This window comes from Protomyctophum parallelum (assembly GCF_964188405.1).
Source record: "Protomyctophum parallelum genome assembly, chromosome: 17".
Classification (NCBI taxonomy): domain Eukaryota; kingdom Metazoa; phylum Chordata; class Actinopteri; order Myctophiformes; family Myctophidae; genus Protomyctophum; species Protomyctophum parallelum.
In genome coordinates, this window is record NC_139719.1 from 39161660 (window position 1) to 39188823 (window position 27164).

Sequence of the window (27164 nt, forward strand, 5' to 3'; positions counted from 1 at the left end):
TGGTTCCATCTTTTGGGTTCCCTTTGTTACGAGATACCAGGGTTGTGGCTCTTTCGGAGCGGGAACTCTGGGTGGTGGAAGGGGTAAAATACTCATTTTTGTATGATTTGACTCATATGTGACTCAAATTTTAATAAAGAAACTTTGATAAAAAAAAAAAATCCAGCCCAGCCAAATTGTCAATGTCACAGGGTGTCATCTGACCATTGAGGAGGAACAGAGGATGAGAATACCTTCAGATACCAGGAGAGATGTTTTAGGATAGCTAGTTTATGTAAATATGAAGACGGGGGCCACTTTATAAACTGGCTGTAGATTAGATTTCATGTAATATCAATGTGCATTTCAAATGATCCGATAATTATTCATTTATCGGTTTTTTTAACCCATTCTGACCGGGCACCCATTTTGGTGTCGGCATCATGTTATGCTTCAGCTATTTAAAAATAGCAGATCTACAAGCTCGTATCGCGCCACCGAGTGGCGCGCTACGAGCTTGTAGGTCTGCTATTTTTGAAAAATCGAAGAGCGACTGACATTTTTAGAATCTGATCTCAGGTCAGAATGGGTTCATCAGACCAGTGTGTGTCCGGCGGAAACCTCGTATGAATCTGATCTCAGGTCAGAATGGGTTAAATCAGTCTGTCTGCGTGTTTAACATGTATTACAAATGTACAATTAGGCCTGCCCTGAATCTTATTGGACAAATGTTGACTATAGTCGACTGGTGTAGTCAAATCATGCATTATTTAATGTTTTGACTGACATTGCTTAAAATAATAACATGTTATGCAAAAGAGGATCATTCCATTTGGGCTGTGGGGGGTGCATGGTGTCTGACCCAACATATACTTGCTTGGTTTCTATAGTATAAATCCTATTTGGATTTGTTTTCCTCGAGTCGACTAATCGATGTCAGGGCTAATTACAATAAAACAAATAAAATACAAATAAGAGCAATTGGTGAGGAACAACTCAACAGAACATGGACTTGGACATCTGTCTCTTTATTGAATTGGCATCAGTTAGTGAGACGTTGAGAACACAATAGCTGCGGAATTAACGGCTGTTGAAAACCTAATTAAAACAAAGAAAATATGAAACTTAGGCCTGCTTGTTGTATTATATTCTCATCACTAACCTTTTCCTTCCCCAGGTCCTGAAAGGAGGCTTTAACTGCAAACTTAAAGTAAACATACAGTAAAGGTCCAGTATTCAACAATTCAACAAGTATTGTCTTAGTGATCTCTAGTCACACAGATGTTTTGCTGTCCCCTGCTGCTCAAAAGGGTGCATTGCAGGTTATAACTCTCAGAAAAAAATGTTTTCTATGCGTGTCATAGCTTACAACATCGATGAGTACAATGTTGTACTAACAAGGAAAGAGAAATGGAGGACAAGGATAGAGAACGCCATCAGGTCAAAGTTTGTGTGGTTCCTTCCCTTAAACAAGGGGCAGGCCGATATCTCTCCAGGACATTATGTGGGGGGGCCGGACGCGAAACATTAGAGCAATATCTCAATTTAACATTAAGACTGTTTTCACGCCAGCTGCTCTCCCTGCACTAGTGGTCACTCTCAACATGTATCGGTAGATTATAGGTATAATAAACCTTCTTTAGGTGGGGATAGTTCCTCAATTCGGATACAATAGCCTATATGTGAGACTGTCGGTCTGATATTTTATATTAAAAAAAATAGATTTTATAGAAAAAAATCAAATCCAAATGATCTCACGGGACAGATTCTTTCTGGGGGGCCAGTTTTGGCCTGCAGGCCGCCTGTTGCCTACCCCCCGTCTTAAACCCCACATACTTAGTCGACCGGAGTCCCTCAGGGGTTTATACTATCTACCATCAAGCCATGGACCCCTTGGATGAGGGAGAGATGAAGCAGGGACCCCCCCCCCCACTAAGTGTTTTCAGACAGTTAACGACTTAAACTCTCAATACTTTGTAATCTTGACCTTTGGCTCGGTACTGGCTCTGCTCTATTTCCCCCCTCTACATCAAACCTCTTCGTCAAAAATAGCAGATCTACAAATGCTATTTTCGGCTAGTGTCCCCCCCCCCCCAGAATAGGGAAGGGAGGGTATAAGTTGTGGTTAATGTAAAAATGAAAACAAAACGACAACAAAAAATCTCTGACAAAGATTTGGCGGCCCCCCCCCCCTGCAGTATCTTTCTCCCGGACCCTCTGTTGAAGACCTCTGCTCTAGTCTACACCAAATGACTTTGGCGGACATATCCGGATGTTCACCCCAGAATAGGGACACTAGTGTTCAAGAGCGCAGCGCGTCAGCATCTTTGCGATGTAGACGTTGCTTCTGGCATCAAGCTCCGCCTTCATCCTCTTAAGCTCCGCCTTCACCTCGTCGTTAGTCATGGTGTCGGCAGGAAGCAGCTTAACTTCCTCCAGGAAGCGGTGGATCAGCGACTCGCCCTCCTACGCGAAGAGAGAGACGAACGAGAGGATTCAACCATGGCTCAGGGTCGACAGCCTGGGCATTACAACCATGGCTCAGGGTCGACAGCCTGGGCATTACAACCATGGCTCAGGGTCGACAGCCTGGGCATCACTGCCGTGTATTCGCATTCACCAACAGGATGCATCCCTATTCTGGCCATGTCATTACCCGAAAACGATCCAAAACGTTTCAATGTGTTTTTCGAAGATAGTGGATTTACAAGCTCACAATGCATCACAACTAGGCTTGTCCTGATCCCGATCACGTGATTGATTGGATACCAGGGCTTATCATGTCATTTTCAAATGATCAGAATCGGATCTGCTACATTCGTATGCTCTGGCTCATTGGTTCGCAACCTTTTTATACTGAAGTACCACGTAAGAACATATTTGGCTCTCCATGTACCACCATGATAAATAACATTATTTTGTTTATTTTGTTAAAATACAGGAGCGTATACCTGCCCTTTTTGTTCCATTCCTATAAGCCAATAATGCTGCTGCTCTGACAAAACTGTCTAATCACAAATCAGCACAACTGATGATATCTCTAATGTGATTAACCCGTTCTCAAATCTTCTACTAACGGCTAGGTGTGCTGTCGTGCTCATTTCAGCACGGCTGGAGAACATATTTCAACCAATTGCATGTTTCATTCCACTTTTGCTGCTCGCTTTGCCTAAAAAAATGGCAACTAAAAAATACGGGGAAGCAGCTTTTTGCTTCTACGGGCCATCGGCATGGAACAAGCTCCCTCTGTACCTTCGTCAGGCAGCCTCTGTAGACATTTTTAAAGCTCAGCTCAAGACCCACTTCTACAACATTGCCTTTAAGTGATCTTATATTTCTTGTTATTCATGTCCTCACTGTATTGCATTACTGCTTGTTTTTTAATGTCGTTGCCTTGCTTTTCTTTTATGCTTTGCTTTTATTTTATTCTCCATTGTTCTGTAAAGCACTTTGAGCTGCATTTGATGTCATGAAAGGTGCTATACAAATAAAGTTTTATTATTATTATTATTATTATTATTATTTTGTCTTCTTTCTCCTTTTTTGGGGAGTACCAGTAGTGGTCCTAGTACCAGTACCTCTGAGTACCAGTAGTGGTTCCTAGTACCAGTACCTCTGAGTACCAGTAGTGGTCCTAGTACCAGTACCTCTGAGTACCAGTAGTGGTCCTAGTACCAATACCTCTGAGTACCAGTAGTGGTTCCTAGTACCAGTACCTCTGAGTACCAGTAGTGGTTCCTAGTACCAATACCTCTGAGTACCAGTAGTGGTCCTAGTACCAGTACCTCTGAGTACCAGTAGTGGTCCTAGTACCAGTACCTCTGAGTACCAGTAGTGGTCCTAGTACCAATACCTCTGAGTACCAGTAGTGGTTCCTAGTACCAGTACCTCTGAGTACCAGTAGTGGTTCCTAGTACCAATACCTCTGAGTACCAGTAATGGTCCTAGTACCAGTACCTCTGAGTACCAGTAGTGGTCCTAGTACCAATACCTCTGAGTACCAGTAGTGGTTCCTAGTACCAGTACCTCTGAGTACCAGTAATGGTCCTAGTACCAGTACCTCTGAGTACCAGTAGTGGTTCCTAGTACCAGTACCTCTGAGTACCAGTAGTGGTCCTAGTACCAGTACCTCTGAGTACCAGTAATGGTCCTAGTACCAGTACCTCTGAGTACCAGTAGTGGTTCCTAGTACCAGTACCTCTGAGTACCAGTAATGGTCCTAGTACCAGTACCTCTGAGTACCAGTAGTGGTCCTTGTACCAATACCTCTGAGTACCAGTAGTGGTTCCTAGTACCAGTACCTCTGAGTACCAGTAGTGGTCCTAGTACCAGTACCTCTGAGTACCAGTAGTGGTCCTAGTACCAGTACCTCTGAGTACCAGTAGTGGTCCTAGTACCAGTACCTCTGAGTACCAGTAGTGGTCCTAGTACCAGTACCTCTGAGTACCAGTAGTGGTCCTAGTACCAGTACCTCTGAGTACCAGTAGTGGTCCTAGTACCAGTACCTCTGAGTACCAGTAATGGTCCTAGTACCAGTACCTCTGAGTACCAGTAGTGGTCCTAGTACCAATACCTCTGAGTACCAGTAGTGGTTCCTAGTACCAATACCTCTGAGTACCAGTAGTGGTTCCTAGTACCAGTACCTCTGAGTACCAGTAGTGGTTCCTAGTACCAGTACCTCTGAGTACCAGTAGTGGTTCCTAGTACCAATACCTCTGAGTACCAGTAGTGGTTCCTAGTACCAGTACCTCTGAGTACCAGTAGTGGTCCTAGTACCAGTACCTCTGAGTACCAGTAGTGGTTCCTAGTACCAGTACCTCTGAGTACCAGTAGTGGTTCCTAGTACCAGTACCTCTGAGTACCAGTAGTGGTTCCTAGTACCAATACCTCTGAGTACCAGTAGTGGTCCTAGTACCAGTACCTCTGAGTACCAGTAGTGGTCCTAGTACCAGTACCTCTGAGTACCAGTAGTGGTCCTAGTACCAATACCTCTGAGTACCAGTAGTGGTTCCTAGTACCAGTACCTCTGAGTACCAGTAGTGGTCCTAGTACCAATACCTCTGAGTACCAGTAGTGGTTCCTAGTACCAGTACCTCTGAGTACCAGTAGTGGTTCCTAGTACCAATACCTCTGAGTACCAGTAGTGGTCCTAGTACCAATACCTCTGAGTACCAGTAGTGGTTCCTAGTACCAGTACCTCTGAGTACCAGTAATGGTCCTAGTACCAGTACCTCTGAGTACCAGTAGTGGTTCCTAGTACCAGTACCTCTGAGTACCAGTAATGGTCCTAGTACCAGTACCTCTGAGTACCAGTAGTGGTTCCTAGTACCAATACCTCTGAGTACCAGTAGTGGTCCTAGTACCAGTACCTCTGAGTACCAGTAGTGGTCCTAGTACCAGTACCTCTGAGTACCAGTAGTGGTCCTAGTACCAATACCTCTGAGTACCAGTAGTGGTTCCTAGTACCAGTACCTCTGAGTACCAGTAGTGGTTCCTAGTACCAATACCTCTGAGTACCAGTAGTGGTCCTAGTACCAATACCTCTGAGTACCAGTAGTGGTTCCTAGTACCAGTACCTCTGAGTACCAGTAATGGTCCTAGTACCAGTACCTCTGAGTACCAGTAGTGGTTCCTAGTACCAGTACCTCTGAGTACCAGTAGTGGTCCTAGTACCAGTACCTCTGAGTACCAGTAATGGTCCTAGTACCAGTACCTCTGAGTACCAGTAATGGTCCTAGTACCAGTACCTCTGAGTACCAGTAGTGGTCCTAGTACCAGTACCTCTGAGTACCAGTAGTGGTCCTAGTACCAATACCTCTGAGTACCAGTAGTGGTTCCTAGTACCAATACCTCTGAGTACCAGTAGTGGTTCCTAGTACCAGTACCTCTGAGTACCAGTAGTGGTTCCTAGTACCAGTACCTCTGAGTACCAGTAGTGGTCCTAGTACCAGTACCTCTGAGTACCAGTAGTGGTCCTAGTACCAATACCTCTGAGTACCAGTAGTGGTTCCTAGTACCAGTACCTCTGAGTACCAGTAGTGGTTCCTAGTACCAGTACCTCTGAGTACCAGTAGTGGTTCCTAGTACCAATACCTCTGAGTACCAGTAGTGGTTCCTAGTACCAGTACCTCTGAGTACCAGTAGTGGTTCCTAGTACCAGTACCTCTGAGTACCAGTAGTGGTCCTAGTACCAATACCTCTGAGTACCAGTAGTGGTTCCTAGTACCAATACCTCTGAGTACCAGTAGTGGTTCCTAGTACCAGTACCTCTGAGTACCAGTAGTGGTTCCTAGTACCAGTACCTCTGAGTACCAGTAGTGGTCCTAGTACCAGTACCTCTGAGTACCAGTAGTGGTCCTAGTACCAGTACCTCTGAGTACCAGTAGTGGTCCTAGTACCAATACCTCTGAGTACCAGTAGTGGTTCCTAGTACCAGTACCTCTGAGTACCAGTAGTGGTTCCTAGTACCAGTACCTCTGAGTACCAGTAGTGGTCCTAGTACCAGTACCTCTGAGTACCAGTAGTGGTCCTAGTACCAGTACCTCTGAGTACCAGTAGTGGTCCTAGTACCAATACCTCTGAGTAACAGTAGTGGTTCCTAGTACCAATACCTCTGAGTACCAGTAGTGGTTCCTAGTACCAGTACCTCTGAGTACCAGTAGTGGTCCTAGTACCAGTACCTCTGAGTACCAGTAGTGGTCCTAGTACCAATACCTCTGAGTACCAGTAGTGGTTCCTAGTACCAGTACCTCTGAGTACCAGTAGTGGTTCCTAGTACCAATACCTCTGAGTACCAGTAGTGGTTCCTAGTACCAGTACCTCTGAGTACCAGTAGTGGTCCTAGTACCAGTACCTCTGAGTACCAGTAGTGGTCCTAGTACCAGTACCAGTAGTGGTCCTAGTACCAATACCTCTGAGTACCAGTAGTGGTTCCTAGTACCAGTACCTCTGAGTACCAGTAGTGGTTCCTAGTACCAGTACCTCTGAGTACCAGTAATGGTCCTAGTACCAGTACCTCTGAGTACCAGTAGTGGTCCTAGTACCAGTACCTCTGAGTACCAGTAATGGTCCTAGTACCAGTACCTCTGAGTACCAGTAGTGGTTCCTAGTACCAGTACCTCTGAGTACCAGTAGTGGTCCTAGTACCAGTACCTCTGAGTACCAGTAGTGGTTCCTAGTACCAGTACCTCTGAGTACCAGTAATGGTCCTAGTACCAGTACCTCTGAGTACCAGTAGTGGTTCCTAGTACCAGTACCTCTGAGTACCAGTAGTGGTCCTAGTACCAGTACCTCTGAGTACCAGTAATGGTCCTAGTACCAGTACCTCTGAGTACCAGTAGTGGTCCTAGTACCAGTACCTCTGAGTACCAGTAGTGGTTCCTAGTACCAGTACCTCTGAGTACCAGTAGTGGTTCCTAGTACCAGTACCTCTGAGTACCAGTAGTGGTTCCTAGTACCAGTACCTCTGAGTACCAGTAGTGGTCCTAGTACCAGTACCTCTGAGTACCAGTAGTGGTTCCTAGTACCAGTACCTCTGAGTACCAGTAGTGGTTCCTAGTACCAGTACCTCTGAGTACCAGTAGTGGTCCTAGTACCAGTACCTCTGAGTACCAGTAGTGGTTCCTAGTACCAATACCTCTGAGTACCAGTAATGGTCCTAGTACCAGTACCTCTGAGTACCAGTAGTGGTTCCTAGTACCAGTACCTCTGATTACCAGTAGTGGTTCCTAGTACCAGTACCTCTGAGTACCAGTAATGGTCCTAGTACCAGTACCTCTGAGTACCAGTAGTGGTTCCTAGTACCAGTACCTCTGAGTACCAGTAGTGGTTCCTAGTACCAGTAGTTCATGGGAAATTCTGCTCTGGCTCGTCGATCGGCTATTTTCTTCCGAAACTACAGTAACTTTAAGTCCACCAATATACAAATAGCATCTTTCAGTAGTTTATTCGCTTGAATCAACAAAATACTCCCATACAACCGGTGTCACTTAAAAATAAATCACACCCATGTGAAATATGGGTCGCTCTTGTCATCATACTATCAATTTATGTTAGCGGACATTTGACATTGCTACATAAGGTGGTCCCTTATTGGCCAAGCGCTCCCAGCAACATGTGATTGGTTGGCCGATTTGCTCGTTTACATATGGCGTACGTTTTCCCTTCAACGTCAATGGTGTTTAATGTTTCATTTACGTCATATTTAGCAGAAATTTTCAGCTCTTATCATAAATAATCAGAATGCCCGTTGCCTGTGATTGGTTAGCTGATTTGCTCGTTTACATAGGACACATTTTCCCTTCAATGTCAATGGCGTTTAATGTTTTGATGTTTAATTTACGTCATATTTAGCGGAATTCTGACGCCATTTCTTCGTTCATTGTCAGTGGCAAATCTTGAGACGTGTGGGGACAAAATCTTTTTATAGAAGGGGCTAGCACCCCTTAAAAAACAGATTTTGAGGGCAAATCTTTTAGAAGAAAAATATCACACCCGTGTGAAGTGAGGGGCGCCCTTATCATTATACATCTTCTCATGAACAACTGAATTCTATGTAATTGGTTGGTTAAATTTACGTCATATTTGGTGGACACCTAATTTCTCCTTTCATTGTCAATGGCAAATACGAGACGTGTGGGGACAAGATTTAGCGGACATTTGACAGATACTAGGAAGTAAAATTTACGTCATAGTATTGTGTCTATTTGTGTGGGACACAGATAGACACTAAGCCGATTTGCTCAGACACTGACGTAAAATTCTCCATTCATTGTCAATGGGAATTTATTTAGTTTGTGTAAGACGGAAATCTACACAAATAGCTGAATATAGGAGGGGCTAGCACACCTCAAGAAACACTACAGAACTAAATGTCAATGTAACCTTTGTGATTGAGGCATTTGAATACCTTTGCAAGGCACTGTATATGGAACAGAAAACAGCCATATGTTTAGTAAATGGTCCTCAACAAACCGTTCTGTCTGAGCGCCGTTTCTTGGCCTCAGGCTCCTCCCTCTCGTCTGACTCCGCCCCCTCGGGCTCTTGGAACTCCTCCAGCTCGGCGGCCTTCTCCTTCGCCATGGCGACCACGGACGGCGGGAAGCTGGCGAGCTCGGCGACGTGGATTCCAAAGCTCTGATCACACACACCTGTGTGCACGCACGCACGCACAACACAAACACAACACTGAAGAGTCATCGTCATGTTCCTGATCGTTTCCCCTACCCCCTCCGCCCCCATCACTCATCTGTGCACTTCTCACAAATACAGAGTCTGTTTTCAATATTTGTGAGAACCCATATTCTTGGTTATATGATGATAAATAGAGAAAAATAGCCAATCTACAAGCTCACAACACATTGCGATGCATTTGTTGCATTGGTTGAATGTCTACGATATGAGCTAGAACACTGCCATAGATGACACCCCTTAAAAAACATCTTGGTCGATTACACACTTGAGCCCTAATTGACACTTTGTCGCATCTCTTCCCCAAACATAGGGAAATACTACAAAGTTGCGACACGTTGTGAGCTTGTGGATTGGCTATTTGCGGCAAATGTTAACCCCCAGAATTGATGGACTAAATACTTTATCAGAAGTTTTTCTGATTAAGGAAGGACTTGTTTCCATTGGGGTCCTTACTCTTATGTACTCAATTCATCGAATGATTGGGCTATACACAACCTCCGGGCTGCTTGCCTACTTCCTTCAGGTGTTACCGATGATACAAATGAAGGCTCTGTTCCATTTAGTGTGAAGCGGTTGTCAAACCTTTTAATTTCAAGGACCCCCATAACTCTTGAGTGTACAAATGAAACCAAATGGAGCCGTTACGGGTCCATTTGGACTCCATTTGTACTCTCCCAGAGTTACACACCCGTACGGGGGCATTTGGAACACACGCAAGGACCCTTTGATGGTATAGCAGTGTTTCCAGTGAGCCAACACAGCACAATAGCAGCACCCCGACTCTGTTTGACCAGAATGGAACAGAGCCTTCATCAGTATCATCGGTAACACCTGTGAAGGAAGTTGGGAATGGCGTGTGTGTTAGCATTACGCTTTAGCTATTGAAAAATAGCAGATCTACAAGCTCATAGCGCGCCACCGAGTGGAGCGCTACGAGCTTGTAGGTCAGCTATTTTTGAAAAATCGAAGAACGACTGACATAGAAACATAGCTTTTTCAGAAAACTGTCAGGATGTGTAGAAGACATTTATAGAATCTGATCTCAGGTTAAAAGAACGCAGCCGTCACATGGCTCCAGCTCCACACGCACCTGGCCTGACCCTGTACAGCATGGTGATGTTGTCCTTGGTGGTGAGCGCCGTCACGTGCAGGTTGTGCACGCCGGCCTGCTCCTTGGCCAGCGCGGTCAGCTCGTGGAAGTGCGTGGCGAACAGACAGAAGCAGCTGATCTTGGCGGCGATGTGCTCGCTGATGGCCCAGGCCAGGCCGAAGCCGTCGTAGGTGGACGTGCCCCGGCCCAGCTCGTCGATGATGATCAGAGACTTCTCTGTGGCAGACCTGGACGGAAAAGCAGCGGGTTGGTTTTAGTCGGAAATGTGGAGATTTTTAGAGATATATATATAAGTAGTCTTCTTTTCCTTTCTTCTCCTGGACCAGAGCTACCTACCAGTATATCTCACGCCTACTAATATTAACTATGATTTAATATGACCTTAAATCATTTATTTTATGCACGTAAAAATGCGTGACTCTTTTTGAGACAGAGACCGTCATGGCGGCAAGGCTGAGAAAGGCTGAGAAAAACATAAATGCTTAAACATGTAGCTAGGTGTAATGTTAGAGACCACGGAAGTTAACCTATCAGGCCCGTTTAATCAACTCGCCGTTTTCTGCAAGACATTACTCTATAAGCCATATCTCAAATTGGTGGGTGAAACTGAACAACCCAATATGTCAATTTGAATCTATGATTCCCTGCTTTCACATGACATACAAATGTAAAAAAAATTCAATGACTTAGCCTCGGTCAGAAATCAGAATCGGTCACATATGTATACAGACTACAGAGAACGATCTGAGACATAATACTGAACAGTTCCCCCTACTACTAGTAATATACCATCCTCTCCCAGTTCAACACAGAAGCACAAATCTAGGGACATTTGCTTTAAACATGGGCAAAGTGGGCATATTTGTAAAGCCGAATTTTCACAAAAATATATTAAATAGCGTAAAATAGCTGATCTACACTCTCTCATAGATGAGTCGGAGTAATCAATAGAAAAACAAATGATTTTTTTTTTGGAGGGGGATTAAACTATCCATTTAAGTGGATTTAGCTTTTACATTAGACTAAACTGGATTGATGAAATTAGATTAAACACAGATCAATGTTTTATAAGTGTGTGTGTGTGTGTGTGTGTGTGTGTGTGTGTGTGTGTGTGTGTGTGTGTGTGTGTGTGTGTGTGTGTGTGTGTGTATGCGTGAGTGCACACAAATGAATTGCCCAGCTTGGGGACATGTAAATAAACTTGACCTCAGTTGTATACCTCAGAATGGTAGCGGTCTCCAGCATCTCGGACATGAAGGTGGACACTCCTTTCATCTGACTGTCCCCTGCTCCCACCCTGCACAGCACGCTGTCAATCACACTCAGCTCCGCCTTCTCACAGGGCACAAAGCAGCCAATCTGAGCCATCAGGGAGATCACGCCCACTTGGCGGATGAAGGTGGACTTTCCGCCCATATTTGGACCTGAAGGGGCGTGGCCAGGAGACCGGGGCGTTAGTGACGGAGCGGTATGAGTTTCAGTGATGGCGTATTGCAGTGGGAGCACGTTTGACATATTGTGGAAAAAACGTTGCCATTTCTAAAATTAAATTATACTGTACATTTTTCCTAATATTTCAGTAGAATGCAGTGTATATGTATACATACTATATACCAGGGGTATTCAACTGGCGGACCGCGGTCCGCGACCGGACCGCGGACCACCTCTTTGCGGACCACCCAAAAAAAAAAAATTAACTTTTTTTTTTTAAAGTTAATAATATAAATAACATCAGATGGTACATTTCTCATGTGAAATTGCTGCAAAGGCCCCCAAAATGTCCCCCAAGGGCCCCCAAAATTCTGGCGCGCGCTATGCGCGCGCGCAGTGTGATTTGGATTTGGAGTTCCACTCCGGGCCTGCACTCTGCACCCCATTATTGGTTGGTTGGAAGGGGATCTGATTTGTATAAGCTTGGCTTGACCATACTAAATGGGCATAGAGCCCCGCTCTCCGATGGACGCCGCGCATGGGACCGGACCTCAGTCTTATTCAAAAAAATATTTGTGGACCTTCATCATTTCTAGTTGAGGACCCCTGCTATATACAGTATATATATATATATACAAAACATTCCACACACACAGTTTTTCAAATACATGCACGTGTCACACACACACACAGAGCTTGAATCCAACGCGACGTCGGCGCACCTGTGATGATGTAGAAGCTCTTCTCTCCCTGGGTGAAGCTGATGTCGTTGGGAATGAAGGCGGTGTCGGCGTCCGTCTCCATGCAGGGATGTCTGGCCTGGCGGAGCTCCAGGCGCCGGGTGGAGCCGGCGCCGCCCTCCTCCAGCAGCGTGGGCCGGACGTAGGGCACCGGGGCCGAGACCGACGCCACGGCCAGGCTCACCACCGCATCCAGCTGGGCCACCACGTCGCTCAGGGTCTGGAGAGGGTCCACGTAGCCTGGTTGGTTGGTAGGTTTAGAACATGGCATTTAAAAAGAAAGCAGTGGTTTTCAACGCTTTTCATGTCAAGGTCCATTATTTATTCGGGCATTTTTTGAGCCACGGCACGGACCACCATTTGAGGAGGTTTAGCCTCTCAGACCCAAAACGGGTCTTAGAATACTTTGTTGTTGCAGAAGGAGGAGAGGACACTGGAGCAGCATGGACATTTAGAGCCTTTTATTAGGTGCTAGTAGGCATGTAACGATTCACTCAACTCACGATACGATTCGTATCACGATATGAGGTTCACAATACGATTTTTCACAATATTAAAAAATATATTTTAAAGAAAAATTACCATCTTTCCCCCTGAGATTTTTTTTTAACTTGCAACAGAAGTAGCGTTACTTTTGACAGTGCAGAAACATAATTGCCTTCCTTGATGAGCATCAACGACCATCATCACCTGGGCACAGTCACAGACACACACAGCTCCCCTCTACGGTGCTCTACTACTGAAAGTGACTATCATTTCTCTCCAAAAGCACTTGAATATGATGGAATATGACTAAAGCTCACATTTCACATCACACACTAGCCCCCCCAAAAAAGGGGGGGGGGGGGGGGGGGGGGTTGAAAATCGATTTCTTTATTTCAATGAATCGATTCATATCGTCGGGATTAATATCGATATATATCGTTACATGCCTAGGTGCTTGTATACAGGATAACGACTAACGTTCCCACCTATGCGGTCTTCATCAGAGTCATGACTCTGGTGAAGACCGCATAGGTGGAAACGCTCGGTCGATATACAGAGTACCGATCCGATACCAGTGTGTGATTCAAACAAATCTAGGACAGTGGTTCTCAAAGTGAGGTCCATGTAGGTTCCTTGAGGGGGTTCCAAATGGACCCTTACAGTTCTGTAACTCTGAGTGTACAAATGGACCCAAATGGACCCAAATGGACCCTTACAGGTCTGTAACTCTGAGTGTACAAATGGACCCTTACAGGTCTGTAACTCTGAGTGTACAAATGGACCCAAATGGACCCTTACAGGTCTGTAACTCTGAGTGTACAAATGGACCCAAATGGACCCAAATGGACCCTTACAGGTCTGTAACTCTGAGTGTACAAATGGACCCTTACAGGTCTGTAACTCTGAGTGTACAAATGGACCCAAATGGACCTGTCAAGAGTTATTGGGGTCCTTCATTTTGGTTTGAGAAGCACTGATCTCATTTCATTAATTGTTAAAGTGCAGCTCCAATTTGGTAAATTAATAATGTAAATAGTACAGTGAGAGTTTAGAACAGTCATGCAACATCACTTGAAGCATTGAAAATATGACTGTAAATTAAATATCACATGATAAATGACGTGGTATCGGACTGGCATACTCGCCGACACCGATACCAGCATTATTAGCAGTATCGCCAGCTTTTCGCCAGCTTTTCGCCAGCTTTTCCAAACAATGCTTTTGTTTGGTTTGAAGATGACGTTTGAAGATGACGATGAAGATGGCGCGCAGCAGGCGATAAAATAATCTCACCCGAGGCGATGCCGATGATCTCTTTGACGATGGCGTTCTGAGCTTGCTCGTACTCCTCTCTGCTCTTGGTGTACTCCTCGTTCAGAACGCTCAGATTACTGTGGGCACGTGCACGTGCACACACATGAACACACACACACACACACACACACACACACACACAGAAACAGACATGGTCAGAGTGTGCATGGTTGGGCTGTTTTGCAGGAGTGTGTGAGTGATACAGACCATTTCAACACAATGTATCTTGGAGATTGGTAAAATAAAAAATAAAAAAACTGTCAACTATTTACATCATTCAAACAAAGTTACAACAAAGTTACAACAACCTACAAACTCAATTGTAGCTTAGCTAACAATGTCTTCTCTTGCCAGACCAACGGTTACAAACCAGCTAGCTGTTCAACGCTCAGGACATGTCACTGTGTCAAACCAGCTAGCTGTTCAACGCTCAGGACATGTCACTGTGTCAAACCAGCTAGCTGTTCAGCGCTCAGGACATGTCACTGTGTCGAGTATGAACTCGTGTTTCCGTCTGACAGACCTGTTGGTGAAGCGCACTCCGTTCTTCTGCACGTCCAGCGTAGTGAACTTCTTGTTGTTCCTCAGGCCCTTCTCCTCCTTACAGGTCACCCTCAGGTAGAAACCCAGCATGGCGTTGGACTCCAGCTTCACCGTCTTCCCTGCATCCAGTCCTGCACGCACACACACACACACACACACACACACACACACACACACACACACACACACACACACACACACACACACACACACACACACACACACACACACACACACACACACACACACACACACACACACACACACACACACAGGGTTCACATTCTGTTTATTTGCATGATGTACACAGACAAAGCAGCTGGGGGAAGCATTAACAGAAATCATCTTAAGTGAAGAAAAGAATCGATGTTCTCAGATCCTACACAGTGCGATAATAACCACACGACACCCAGCATCCAACGTGCCACGTTGTGAGCTTGTAGAGCTGCTATTTTCTGCAAAGATATTTAGTGCAGAGGGAAACGTGGTGCCAAAGTTTGTGCTATTGCCATTGAGAATGCATTGGGCGTTAAATAACGCCCAATGCAAAATAAAAAGTTAAATAACTGAGAAACTATAAAACATTTCAAAGTAAAAAGTTCCAGCATGTGTCTCCACAGTCAGCTGAATTATAAAAAGTGTGAATGGAGTTTCTAGGTGAAAGTGATTTTTTTAAAGTGTTGCGTGGGCACACAAAGTGTTAAATACAAATATAGGGTTTAAACATGAATTGATTTGATCAATCAATGACATTTTGGTAAATATAAAAAAATCCATGCACATCTAAGCACCTGCATGCAAACCTACCACCCCGCCACAGAATCCCACCAATGGGCTCTACGTACACACGCCATCTTGGAAAGAACTTGGGCCCCTTCCCTTCTTCCTTCACAGGTGACACTAATGAAGGCTCTGTTCCATTCTGGTCAAACAGAGTTAGGGTGTTGCCATTATGCATGTTGGCTCACTGGAAACACTCTGCTACACCAGTGGGTCTCAAAGTGTCCTTGAGTGGGTTCCAAATGGCCCCGTACGGGTGTGTAACTTGGAAAATCTTTTATGTGTACAAATGGAACCAAATGGACCCTTACGGGAAAGGTTCCACTCTCCTTGAAATTAAAAAGTTTGAGAACCACTGCACACAAAATGGAACAGAGCCTTAATTAGTATCATCGGTAACAGCTGTGAAGGAAGTAGGTAAGCGTTAACAGTTATTCTGTGTGCATATCGCCCATTGCTGAGGGATATTACCCATCTGGGCTTCAGGCACGGCTACTCTGCTACACAGTCATAGGGTGCTGCCACACTATCTAAAGAGCCGCGCACGTTCTCGGCTGCGGAGCTCCACTTCCGCGGACGACTTGCGCGACGGCCAGATTCCCAGAAATGCTCTCCTCCGCGTCAGTCGTCCGCGGAGGTGGAGCTTAATTCCCATCCACCAGCTGTCTAAAATCCAACTGCGCACACGCCGCACAGCTTCTTCTGACTCTGCGCAGACAGTGACAAATGCTCAACACCCAATGTGTGTGTCGTACCCAGTTCTCGTGCTGCGCTGTTCAGAACCGCCTTCATGCTCTTCTCCAGGGCGTCCATGTTCTCTCTCAGCTCACTCAGCGCCGGGTCAAAGGAGGCCTTGACCAGGAACTCATGGTGGTCCACCTTCACAGACATTACATCATACAACCATACATCAGTGCTGTAGTCCAGCTTCTTTCAGACAGTATACCCATAATTATTCACTGCGCGACATGCACACGTATAGGCTATACGCTTGTGTGCGGTCAATGGATGAAATGATTAGCAGCTGCCAGACGGTATATGCTTTTTTCCAGCGAAATGAGCTCCCGCACACCGTCTTCACTTATTTAGCAGCCGTTTATTAAGCTGAGTTACAACGTTTCAGTCTCACGACCTTCATCAGGTATCATACGCCTTTTCCCCCAAAAAAACTTTGGCACGACATGCTACATATATAGTGTATAACGGTAGAAAGCACCACTGCCATACATACAGTAACTGCAGCTTCACACCAAATGTTCAGATAACTCATTAAGACTGGACAAAATGCCTTCTGAATCAGTTCTCAAACTTCTTCGTGCCAAGGACCCACATTTTAGTTTGTATATATTTCTTGGCCGTATCTGCATGGTACAGCTGTACAAGATCAATAACAAGGAATCACAACATGGTGGCTCAGTGAGACTGACCTGGTTCATGTCCAGAGTGGTCTCTATCATCTCCTGGTACTTGACAAAGTCATTCAGCAGGTCCCTGAAAGGAGTCAGGAACACTGCCTCCATCAGTGCCCCGTAGCTGCCTGCAAAACACAAATAGAAACACACACACATGGCTTTGTTGTCATAATGGCTTTCCACAATTATGGTCTTATAATGTCGCCGGTGCCGTGATGACCGTGACTGAGTGGATCAGTGTTGATTTCATCGACTAAAACTAAGACGAAAAATGTTCGTCGACTACCTTTTTTCACTGACCAAAACTAAATGGAAACTAAATAAAAACTAAGCTATGATGACTAAAGCTAAGACTAAATATACCGACAATTTCGTCAACAAATAAAAACTAGACTAAAATGTTAGGAAGGGACTAGTGGAAAAGAGATCCAGTATCAGTCATTTTACAATTAGTTGCATGCTGAAAATAGCCGATCTACAAGCTCACAGCGTGTCGCGCTGTGTCAGTTCTACATTCGTTTTATGTAGGCTGGCAGTGACACCATTCACACTGACCATCCCATCTGGCCAGTGACCAGATGGGATCTGTCACAGATCTGCGTGTTCAGACTAGCAAGTGAAATCCAGCCTGAATAAGATCTGCGCCGCATCCAGATTGGAATCCGATTTGTTTAAATAAGTCTAAACACAAACAAGTCACATGGAATCTGATTTAGATCAGGTTGTTGCATAATTTCAGACCGAGACGGATCTCCTCAAATCAGATTTGAAGCAAACTCTGAAATGTGACTCAAGTCACATTTGTAAAAAATATGATTCCATATGACCCGTCTGCATTTAGATTTCAATCTGGATGATGTGGCACAGATCTGCCTCAGGCTAGATTTGGCTGCCAGTGTAAATGGGGCCTTAAGTGAAACGTCTACACGGTGTACCCGAGTATCTCTCCAGGGCCGTGACGAGGCCGGGGATGTGGCCCACGGCCTGGTAGACGTACCCGAGTATCTCTCCAGGGCCGTGACGAGGCCGGGGATGTGGCCCACGGCCTGGTAGACGTACCCGAGTATCTCTCCAGGGCCGTGACGAGGCCGGGGATGTGGCCCACGGCCTGGTAGACGTACCTGAGTATCTCTCCAGGGCCGTGACGAGGCCAGGGATGTGGCCCACAGCCTGGTAGACGCGGTAGCAGTCCTGCAGCGTGGCCGAGCGCCGGTGCAGTTTCTTGGACAGGCGGTGGAGGTCGGGGAAGCGCCTCAGCAGGTCGTCCTGGCACGTCTGCCTCAGCTCAGAGTCGCACACGAAACTCTCCACCAGGTCCAGCCTGCACGCACATTTACACAGATGAAACTCTCCACCAGGTCCAGCCTGAACGCACATTTACACAGATGAAACTCTCCACCAGGTCCAGCCTGCACGCACATTTACACAGATGAAACTCTCCACCAGGTCCAGCCTGCACACACATTTACACAGATGAAACTCTCCACCAGGTCCAGCCTGCACGCACATTTACACAGATGAAACTCTCCACCAGGTCCAGCCTGCACGCACATTTACACAGATGAAACTCTCCACCAGGTCCAGCCTGCACACACATTTACACAGATGAAACTCTCCACCAGGTCCAGCCTGCACACACATTTACACAGATGAAACTCTCCACCAGGTCCAGCCTGCACGCACATTTACACAGATGAAACTCTCCACCAGGTCCAGCCTGCACGCACATTTACACAGATGAAACTCTCCACCAGGTCCAGCCTGCACGCACATTTACACAGATGAAACTCTCCACCAGGTCCAGCCTGCACACACATTTACACAGATGAAACTCTCCACCAGGTCCAGCCTGCACACACATTTACACACAGATCTCTTCCATGAGCCCGAATAAATAAATAAAAACACTGCATCTGCGATTTTGTGAAACGGCGTGAAAGAAGAGCCTCCACACTAGCACCGTTTCCTGAACAATTAGCACAACACAATATGTTGAATTATGATGGTTAGGTATTATCATTTTAACCCATTCTGACCCGAGATCAGATTCTAAAAATGTCTTCTACATCCTGACAGTTTTCTGAAAAAGCTATGTTTCTATGTCAGTCGTTCTTCTTTTCAAAAATATCTCAGACCATTATGTTGTATTGACAATGCTTCTGAACTTCTTCTGAATTCTAATACTTTTTTATCCTAAAAGAAAATAACAAAATAAACCTAAAATAAAAAGAAAATTAGGTTTAATATTTATAAAAAATTAGGACCACAGACACAAGACGACAGACAATTTTTTCAAAAGTAGCAGAAATTGCTCATCTACAAGGCAGCTCTCATTGCGATTAATTTACGATAAAACATAGAAAGTTGAAATATGGAGAGATACAAGGTTTTTTGGCTGACTGCAATGATAAGAGATATAAAGTGGTTTAACCCATTTTGGTGCGTGAACCCCTTTTGGTGTTAGCATTATGTTAAGCTTTAGCTATTGAAAAATAGCAGATCTACGAGCTTGTAGGTCTGCTATTTTTGAAAAACGACTGACATAGAAACATAGCTTTTTCAGAAAACTGTCAGGATGTTGAAGACATTTTTAGATGTCAGGTCAGAATGGGATAATAAAGTTGAGGGGCCTGATTGACTATGTAATCATAATGTATGCACAGCCAAACAAAGCATTATGTCTTACTGTAATTATAATTGCTGCCTCCGTGTAGCAGCAGCATAGGACGTACATTTCGTCACCATCTCAGGCCAGGGGCATGAGTTATTTTTATTTTAGTTTTACGTTTCGGGATGCAATGTCTTTAATATCACGTTACCTTTCCTCTATCTTGGTCTTGTCCATCAGCGGTTGCTTTATCCATTGGTTGACCAGCCGCTGGCCCTGCGGCGTTCGGCACTTGTTCAACAGGCCAGCCAATGAGTGGGCTCCGCTCGTGTCGTCAGGTGAGCCCTGAAGAACGAAGGGGATCCAAAACGTCACGGAGGAAACCAGACGAGGGATTGTTGTTACTATGAGTACTCATTATTCATTCATTTGTACAATCTTAAAAAATGTTGAATCATCTTGAATGTTTTTTTAATACAAATCTTCTCTTCTGGGGATGCCCCTGGCACAAAACATGTTCTGATTTTCAGTACATATGGTTTTGGGGGTCCTTCGCACAAAAAGGTTTGAGAACTACTCATTTAGAAGAAAAGAAAGAAAATGTAGAATCGGCCTCAGGTCTTAATCCATTTAGGCCCAACGTCGAAATAAAAAAAAACCTTCACTCTGAAAGAATATATATTCAAAGATATTTTTCAATAGCTAAAGTATAACATAATGCTTAGTTAAAACACCAAAAGGGATTCCCGCCCAGAATGGGTTAATTGGTCAATTTAATCCTGCCTGAGCAATTATTCATACTGTAACTAAAGACAGCCATGTATTGTATGGCAGGGGTTCTCAAAGTGGGGTCCGGGGACCACCATGGGTCCTTGAGGGAGTCCCCAGCTAAACGATAGTTAGGAACCAAATTGATCCTTATGGGTCCATAACTCAGAGTGTACAAAGAGTATACACTCTCATAGTTAAATTAACATTGATTTTACAATTTACATTGGGGTCCCAGAGAAATAAATGCCATAAATTGGAGTCTGTAGCCAAATGCATATCATCATCTCTCATGAGGGGGTCCCTGGCATGATATCTTTTCAAATGGGGGTCCTTGACATGAAAAAGTTTGAGAAGCACCAATGTACAGGATGTGAGACCTATCATATATATAATGGTATAATGAGACCAGGCTCTGACCTGGAAGAGGTTGAGAGCCAGCACTGCAGCGTTGTCCAGTCTCATGTACTGGCCCAGGTCCAGGGTGGTCAGTCTGAAGGAGTTGAAGTTCGTCTCATCGGACAGCAGGTCCAAGAAACGCACCACGGCCGCCAAGCATGACATAGACGCCTGCACATGACGACACCACAAAACACCACACAAAACGGTGTTCACAACTGAATTTCTGGGCTGCCTTTGACAGTTTTGTTTTCGCGCTCCAGTAGAGGTCAAACAATTCATCGACAGATCAATCAATCAATTTTGACAATATGCTAGATTACATTGCTGATGACCACCACTGTTTTTAACATAGTTTCAGTGCTATAAAGAAATGTATAATCTAGAAGCCCACAACGTACCGTGCTTGCTGTCATCTTGTAGACTGGCTATTTTCGCCGCATGCCGCCATTGGTCACTGAAGTACAGAATAGGGCTTACAGTATACGTGGTTAAATATTGTAGTGGTTTACCTGTTTGTCTAACTCGGGCAGTGTGCTGCTTGCCACGGTCTGCCCTTTCTTGGCTCTGAGCAGCCGGTTCAGGTCCTGCACCATGTCCTTGCTGTTGAACTCTGACTTCTTCCTGTCAGAGACCAGCATACCTCCACGCTGCACCACCTGCGCAGACACACATCGTTATCATTACATTGTAGAAAGATCAGACCCTTGATTGTTCACACTGTACGCAACAGAGACTCAATGAGCCGGTAGTCTCGCGTGGCCAGACAACTATTCCACAATCTCCACATGCTATGGTCTGGAACTACACCTCCTGGAAACTTTTGTTCACGAAAATATATCTTAAAATATCTTTTTGTGTATATATATATTCTTTCCATTTCTGCAAAGCAGCAAGCTATATATGCTTACATGATTTTTATTTAAATTCATATACATTTCTGCGACATGATGGAAGCATTTGAAAATTATGGGAGGCAACAGCCTGGCAGTCTGGCTCACAAAACTAATGGGCTGGCCTGGGTCAACGCAATACTCAAGAAAACACAAAATCGGAGGTGATTCTTCATAACGTTCTGAAATATAGATTCCCATCCATTTTAATTGGGAGGTTATGCATTTGTGTGCCATATGTTCCTGCTAACCTCCCTGACAGAAAGAACACATGCCTTAGATTCAATATTCTCACCTCTCGTAGCTTCGTGCCATCACTGCCCTCTCCCTGGGCTAGCAGACACTCCTTGGGGCTGATCTGCACCAGCAGGGACTCCAGGTTGGAGAAGGTCTCGTTGTCGGGAAACTCACACACTCCCATGGTCCTCTGGGCGGCGTCCACATAACCCACGCCCACCGTGCGGTGTCCGTCTGCCCCGGTGGCCAAGCGCACGGCTACCACACCGGCACAGCCCTCCGCTCCCACTCCGCTCCCGAACAGAATCTCCTCAAACTGAGTCAGGTTCCCCGGAGACGCCTGAGGATTGTTGGGACACACGACATGAGCCCCGGAAAGGAAGCATGCACTACTGTAGGCCCGTCACAATTATTACAAAATTTTGTTCTTGCTAACAACATGAACTCTATAAATGGTAAATGGTGCATTTGCGCTTTACATAGATTGTGCATTACATTCACACACTGATACTTCATACACTGATGGCAGCGGAAACCATGCAAGGCACCAACGTGCACATCAGGAGCAATTAGGGGTTCAGTCAGTGTCTTGCTCAAGGGCACTTTGACACTAACTCTGGGGGAGCCCAGGTTCGAGCTGGCAACCTTGCGGTTACCATCCAGCCACTCTACCCCTGAGCCACCGCCGCTCCCGATAGATCTCATACACATGCTCATACACACCTCAATGGAAACAAACTAACCCATTTTGCGTTGATTATGATGGGTCAGCATATGGTGGGTCAGATGTTTGTTTGACATATAACTACTTTTGTTTATTCATTAACAATACAGACATCAACTAGAACTGCACTCTGTCGAGTGCATACTTGCTTGTTGCACACTAGTAGGCCATAAATGGCCAACAAGTGCGCAAGCAGAGCGCGCAAGTACTTTCGACCGCTGTAAACTGTCAAATCTCAATATCTCTGTGAAGGAACGTTTGAATACAGTTTGAATTGAATAGAATACACAGAACTTTGGTTCACCTTGAACTCAATTCTCCAGTCCTGCTCTTTGCTCTTAATGCTGTGGTTCTTGTAGACCTCCACTCTGTACTGTCTCACCAGCAGGAGGTCTCTCACAAAGGACTCAAAGTTCAGCTTGCTCAGGACTACACCCTCTAGCTTGCGGCTTCCTGTCAAACAAACAAAAAAGACGTGCATGCATGAATGAACACATAAAGACATAATGTACTGTATGCCACAAACCACGAAGCATTGGCTTCCAGTTGTTCCAAAACTGGTGAAGGCCAACTAGTCAACAAAGGTTCTACACTTTCAGGGCAGGGCATGACGATCCAATCCAATTCCTCCCCTTCTCACCGACTGCGTTGCCGACTTCCTTCCACAAAACGCCACGGACAACGCTTTGGCATGTCCTGTACCTAGACTCTTCTCCCTCCTGGCTCCCAAACTGTGGAATAAACTCCCAATTCTAGTCTGAAAACTCAGCTCTCCTTGTATCACTGCTTGTCACCTTCTTTCAACAGATGCTACTTTACCCCTTAAAGGTATATTCAGTGATTTCACTTAATTCAAATATCACTTATTTTTTTGTTTTGTTGTGATAATCCTCCCTACTATAGAGTGTGCTGGCCATATAAGGAGTTCCTCCCTGTCCCCAGTTAACCCCGGTCCCCTGGGGGTCAAAAAACCTTAGGTTTCGTTTTTGACTCTCTATCCTGATTGGACGAAAGGCTGGGTCCCACAGCCAAAAACGAAACCTACGTTTTTTTGAGTGAAATCACTGAATATACCTTTAACCTTTTTTGATAGATGGAATGGAAATGCAACCCGACTCCGCCAGATTGCGGCAGTATTGAGTTCACAAGTTCCCTCCTCCTGCCTGGATCTGGTCTCTCTCAAGCAGAAACGATAAACCGGAAGCAGCGGGACAAAAAATGATGATATCCCCATAATAACTTTGAGTTGTATAGTCTTGTTAGGTTGTGTTTACATTTGCACTGTGGCAGCGCTTCAATACATCAGTATCGCGTTGATCCCGCCTCTGGCGGCCGCATACAGCCACGTCTGTCTCCGGTTAGAAAGTGCATCTTCTGAGAGGGACAGATGGGAGCAGGGTATTCAGGGCGGAGTCCCACCCCCAATTGTTTACATCAGGTCTTGATGATCAGGGTCCTCCATTTTCAATTCATCAAAAAAGATTTGACCCTGACGTGATTTGAACACGCAACCTTCTGATCTGGAGTCAGACGCGCTACCGTTGCGCCACAAAGTCTTGTATAGGCTATATGTGCATTTTACTGGTAGATACTGTGTGTGTGTGTGTGTGTGTGTGTGTGTGTGTGATTTGTTGGTTTGTTTATTTATTTATTTATTTGAGAGTGTGAAGTCAGGGCTGTAAAAATACAAATTTAGACATTGATATTGCACTGCATTTCTATTTTCTTCATCTGTGCCATAGCTAATAGCTATTATCTCAGCAAAAGCAAATGGTTGTCTACAGTTATATCAAAAGTGTTAATAAAGTAATCAATCATAATTATGATAACTGCATGGCAGTATTGATACTTTTACCTAAGTAAACAACTGAGAATGACTATTTCCACTGAACCGGGAACACTGCACCACTCTGATGATCTCATATTTTTAAATCACTCTGGATAAGAGCATCAAGATTGCAATGAAAACATGTACGCAAAGCATGAACACATGGAAATGATCTACGGTATTTGCATGCAAAGCATGAACACTAAAAGTGAACACTAATGTAAAAAATAATTTACTGGCTGCATGCGAAAGCATGGACACATGAACTCATGTCTAGCAAAGCATGAACTTAAACATGTCCCGCAAAGCCACTATGCATAGAATTATTATAATATATCAGCACTGTGCATGTTTGAATGAAATTGTATTCACAGTTTGTGAATGGGTACGATCCAACGGAAGTACAGGTCAATACAAAAACTTCTACGAGGATAAAAAACAAGACTTGTTTACATCAGGTCTTGATGATCAGGGTCCTCCATTTTCAAGTCATCAAAAAAGATTTGACCCTGACGTGATTTGAACACGCAACCTTCTGATCTGGAGTCAGACGCGCTACCGTTGCGCCACAAAGTCTTGTATAGGCTACATGTGCATTTTACTGGTAGATACTAGATAACTATTATGTGGCTCTGGTTCATAGTTCTAATGCCATTGCAACGGTATTAGAGCTATGGTCGGACCAGAGCTAGCCATTATTACACAGTATTAAAAATCGATGTAGTGGATTTATCCGATCGCTTACCCGAGCCCAGGTTTTTGATGACCGCGTTTGTTTTGAAGACCTCCTTGGCCGCGAACACGGCGTCCTTCCCGTGCACAGTGTAGTAGTCGTTGCGGTCGAAGATCCTGAACGTGGTGTCGGGTCTCTCCGGCATGGAGAAGTAGAAGTTGAGGAAGCCATTCTCCGCTGCACTGTCCATGGACAGGTTCTGCTTGGGTTGCACCGCCATGCTGGAAACTCCCGCGTCTGTCAGGGGGAAGCCGGAAATGACGTCTGGGCGCGCGCTCAAGGCACTCTCACTTCCGATCCGAGGGTTTCAAAATAAAGTTCCAACTTCCAAGGACAGTACAGTCATCTTTGGTACAGTACACTACATTGTGTGTGTGTGTGTGTGTGTGTGTGTGTGTGTGTGTGTGTGTGTGTGTGTGTGTGTGTGTGTGTGTGTGTGTGTGTGTGTGTGTGTGTGTGTGTGTGTGTGTGTGTGTGTGTGATTTGTTGGTTTGTTTATTTATTTATTTGAGAGTGTGAAGTCAGGGCTGTAAAAATACAAATTTAGACATTGATATTTCACTGCATTTCTATTTTCTTCATCTGTGCCATAGCTAATAGCTATTATCTCAGCAAAAGCAAATGGTTGTCTACAGTTATATCAATCAAGTATCAACCATAATAACACGCCAGATAGGGTCAACAAATCACATCTGAAGGTCTTCGGCCCCAAGAATGTGAAAGTCTTCAACAAATGTGAGGTCCCACCGAGATTTGAACTCGGATCTCTGGATTCAAAGTCCAATGTGCTAACCATTGCACCATGGGACCGGTTGATCCTGAACGAGCACGGCGAAGACCATTTTAAAGGCAAAGTAGCTACAGTTGATCAAAGACGAATGTAAGTTATGTTTGACAGCGTTTCCCTGAGAACTTAGCAGAATGGAGCTAAAGTCGTTTTTCATACATTATTTGTCCGTTTAATTTAGCTGTATTAATATCACATGCCAGTTATGTTAAAAACGCAACGGTGCTCACTCAAACATAACATACAGAAGGTCATCGCCGGTCAATTAAGGCTATCAAAGTGGGTGACTGACATGCATAACTTTATGGCGGCTAATAAACGGAAACATACACAGTAAATTTCTATAGACATTTCGTGCAACATTGTAGAATTTACCTAAAGTTCAGGTCCTACCGAGATTTGAACTCGGATCGCAGGATTCAGAGTCCTGAGTGCTAACCATTACACCATAGAACCTTGTGTGTATTTCGATGGGTGTGGTCTCAAGTTCTGGACAACTTTGTTGAACCTCCTTTAGAAAGTTGCTAATGCGATGAAGAAAAACATGAATCCATGTAGCAATGCCATATGGCCTGGATATAAATATTCGATTAAATATTAAATAATATAATAAATATATTATTTAATAATAATAAAATCAGCTTTATTATTGCATTGCAACACAAAAGCAAGTGTCAAAAGTCAAAACTCAAAATACAATTAAAACAGTTGAAAATGGGGAGTAGCATGCAGTTGGAGGGGAGTACAGGGGGGTTCCTTGTATTTCTACTAGAAAAAATAAATACAAGGAACACTGACAAATAATACTCTGGGAAATGCCCAGGTTAAAAATCGCGAATAAAAAATTTCCCAGAATGTTGGGCATCATCAGCCCATAGGCCTACATCCAAATACAATCTGATTTTATGAAACGACATTAAACAACGTTAAACTCACTTTGCCACTTGATTCGCCACTCACTTTATCTATGTGCATATACCCCCTCTATTCAGTTATTAAGCTGCAAGCCGTATACAATTTGCTCGTAGGCCGCACTTTGGACAACCCTGAATAGGCTATACAGTAGTCTTCCCTTGGGAGCGGGGTCTGTCTGTGGCGGCCTTTCTCTATTGCAAGGCTGTGTTCACTGTCTGAGTCTGTAGGCTACTACATGTATTCAACTTTCTTCTGTGAATCTGTATCTGTAGATATTGTCATTG

General features: G+C 44.7%; 1 protein-coding gene across 1 annotated transcript; it reads right to left on the reverse strand.

Annotated features, from left to right (window-relative positions):
* Positions 1–1981: 1981 nt before the first annotated feature.
* msh2 (mutS homolog 2 (E. coli)) lies at positions 1982–25398 on the reverse strand (the record flags this gene model as incomplete). Its single annotated transcript, XM_083788030.1, has 16 exons — positions 1982–2445; positions 8953–9128; positions 10262–10509; positions 11502–11706; positions 12436–12693; positions 14233–14330; positions 14777–14927; positions 16332–16455; positions 17004–17113; positions 18110–18309; positions 19808–19941; positions 20785–20934; positions 21276–21422; positions 21952–22233; positions 22922–23070; positions 25191–25398. The coding sequence occupies 16 exons, from the start codon at positions 25396–25398 to the stop codon at positions 2275–2277; spliced, it is 2811 nt and encodes a 936-aa protein (XP_083644156.1). The 3' UTR covers positions 1982–2274.
* Between the last annotated feature and the right edge of the window lie 1766 nt (positions 25399–27164).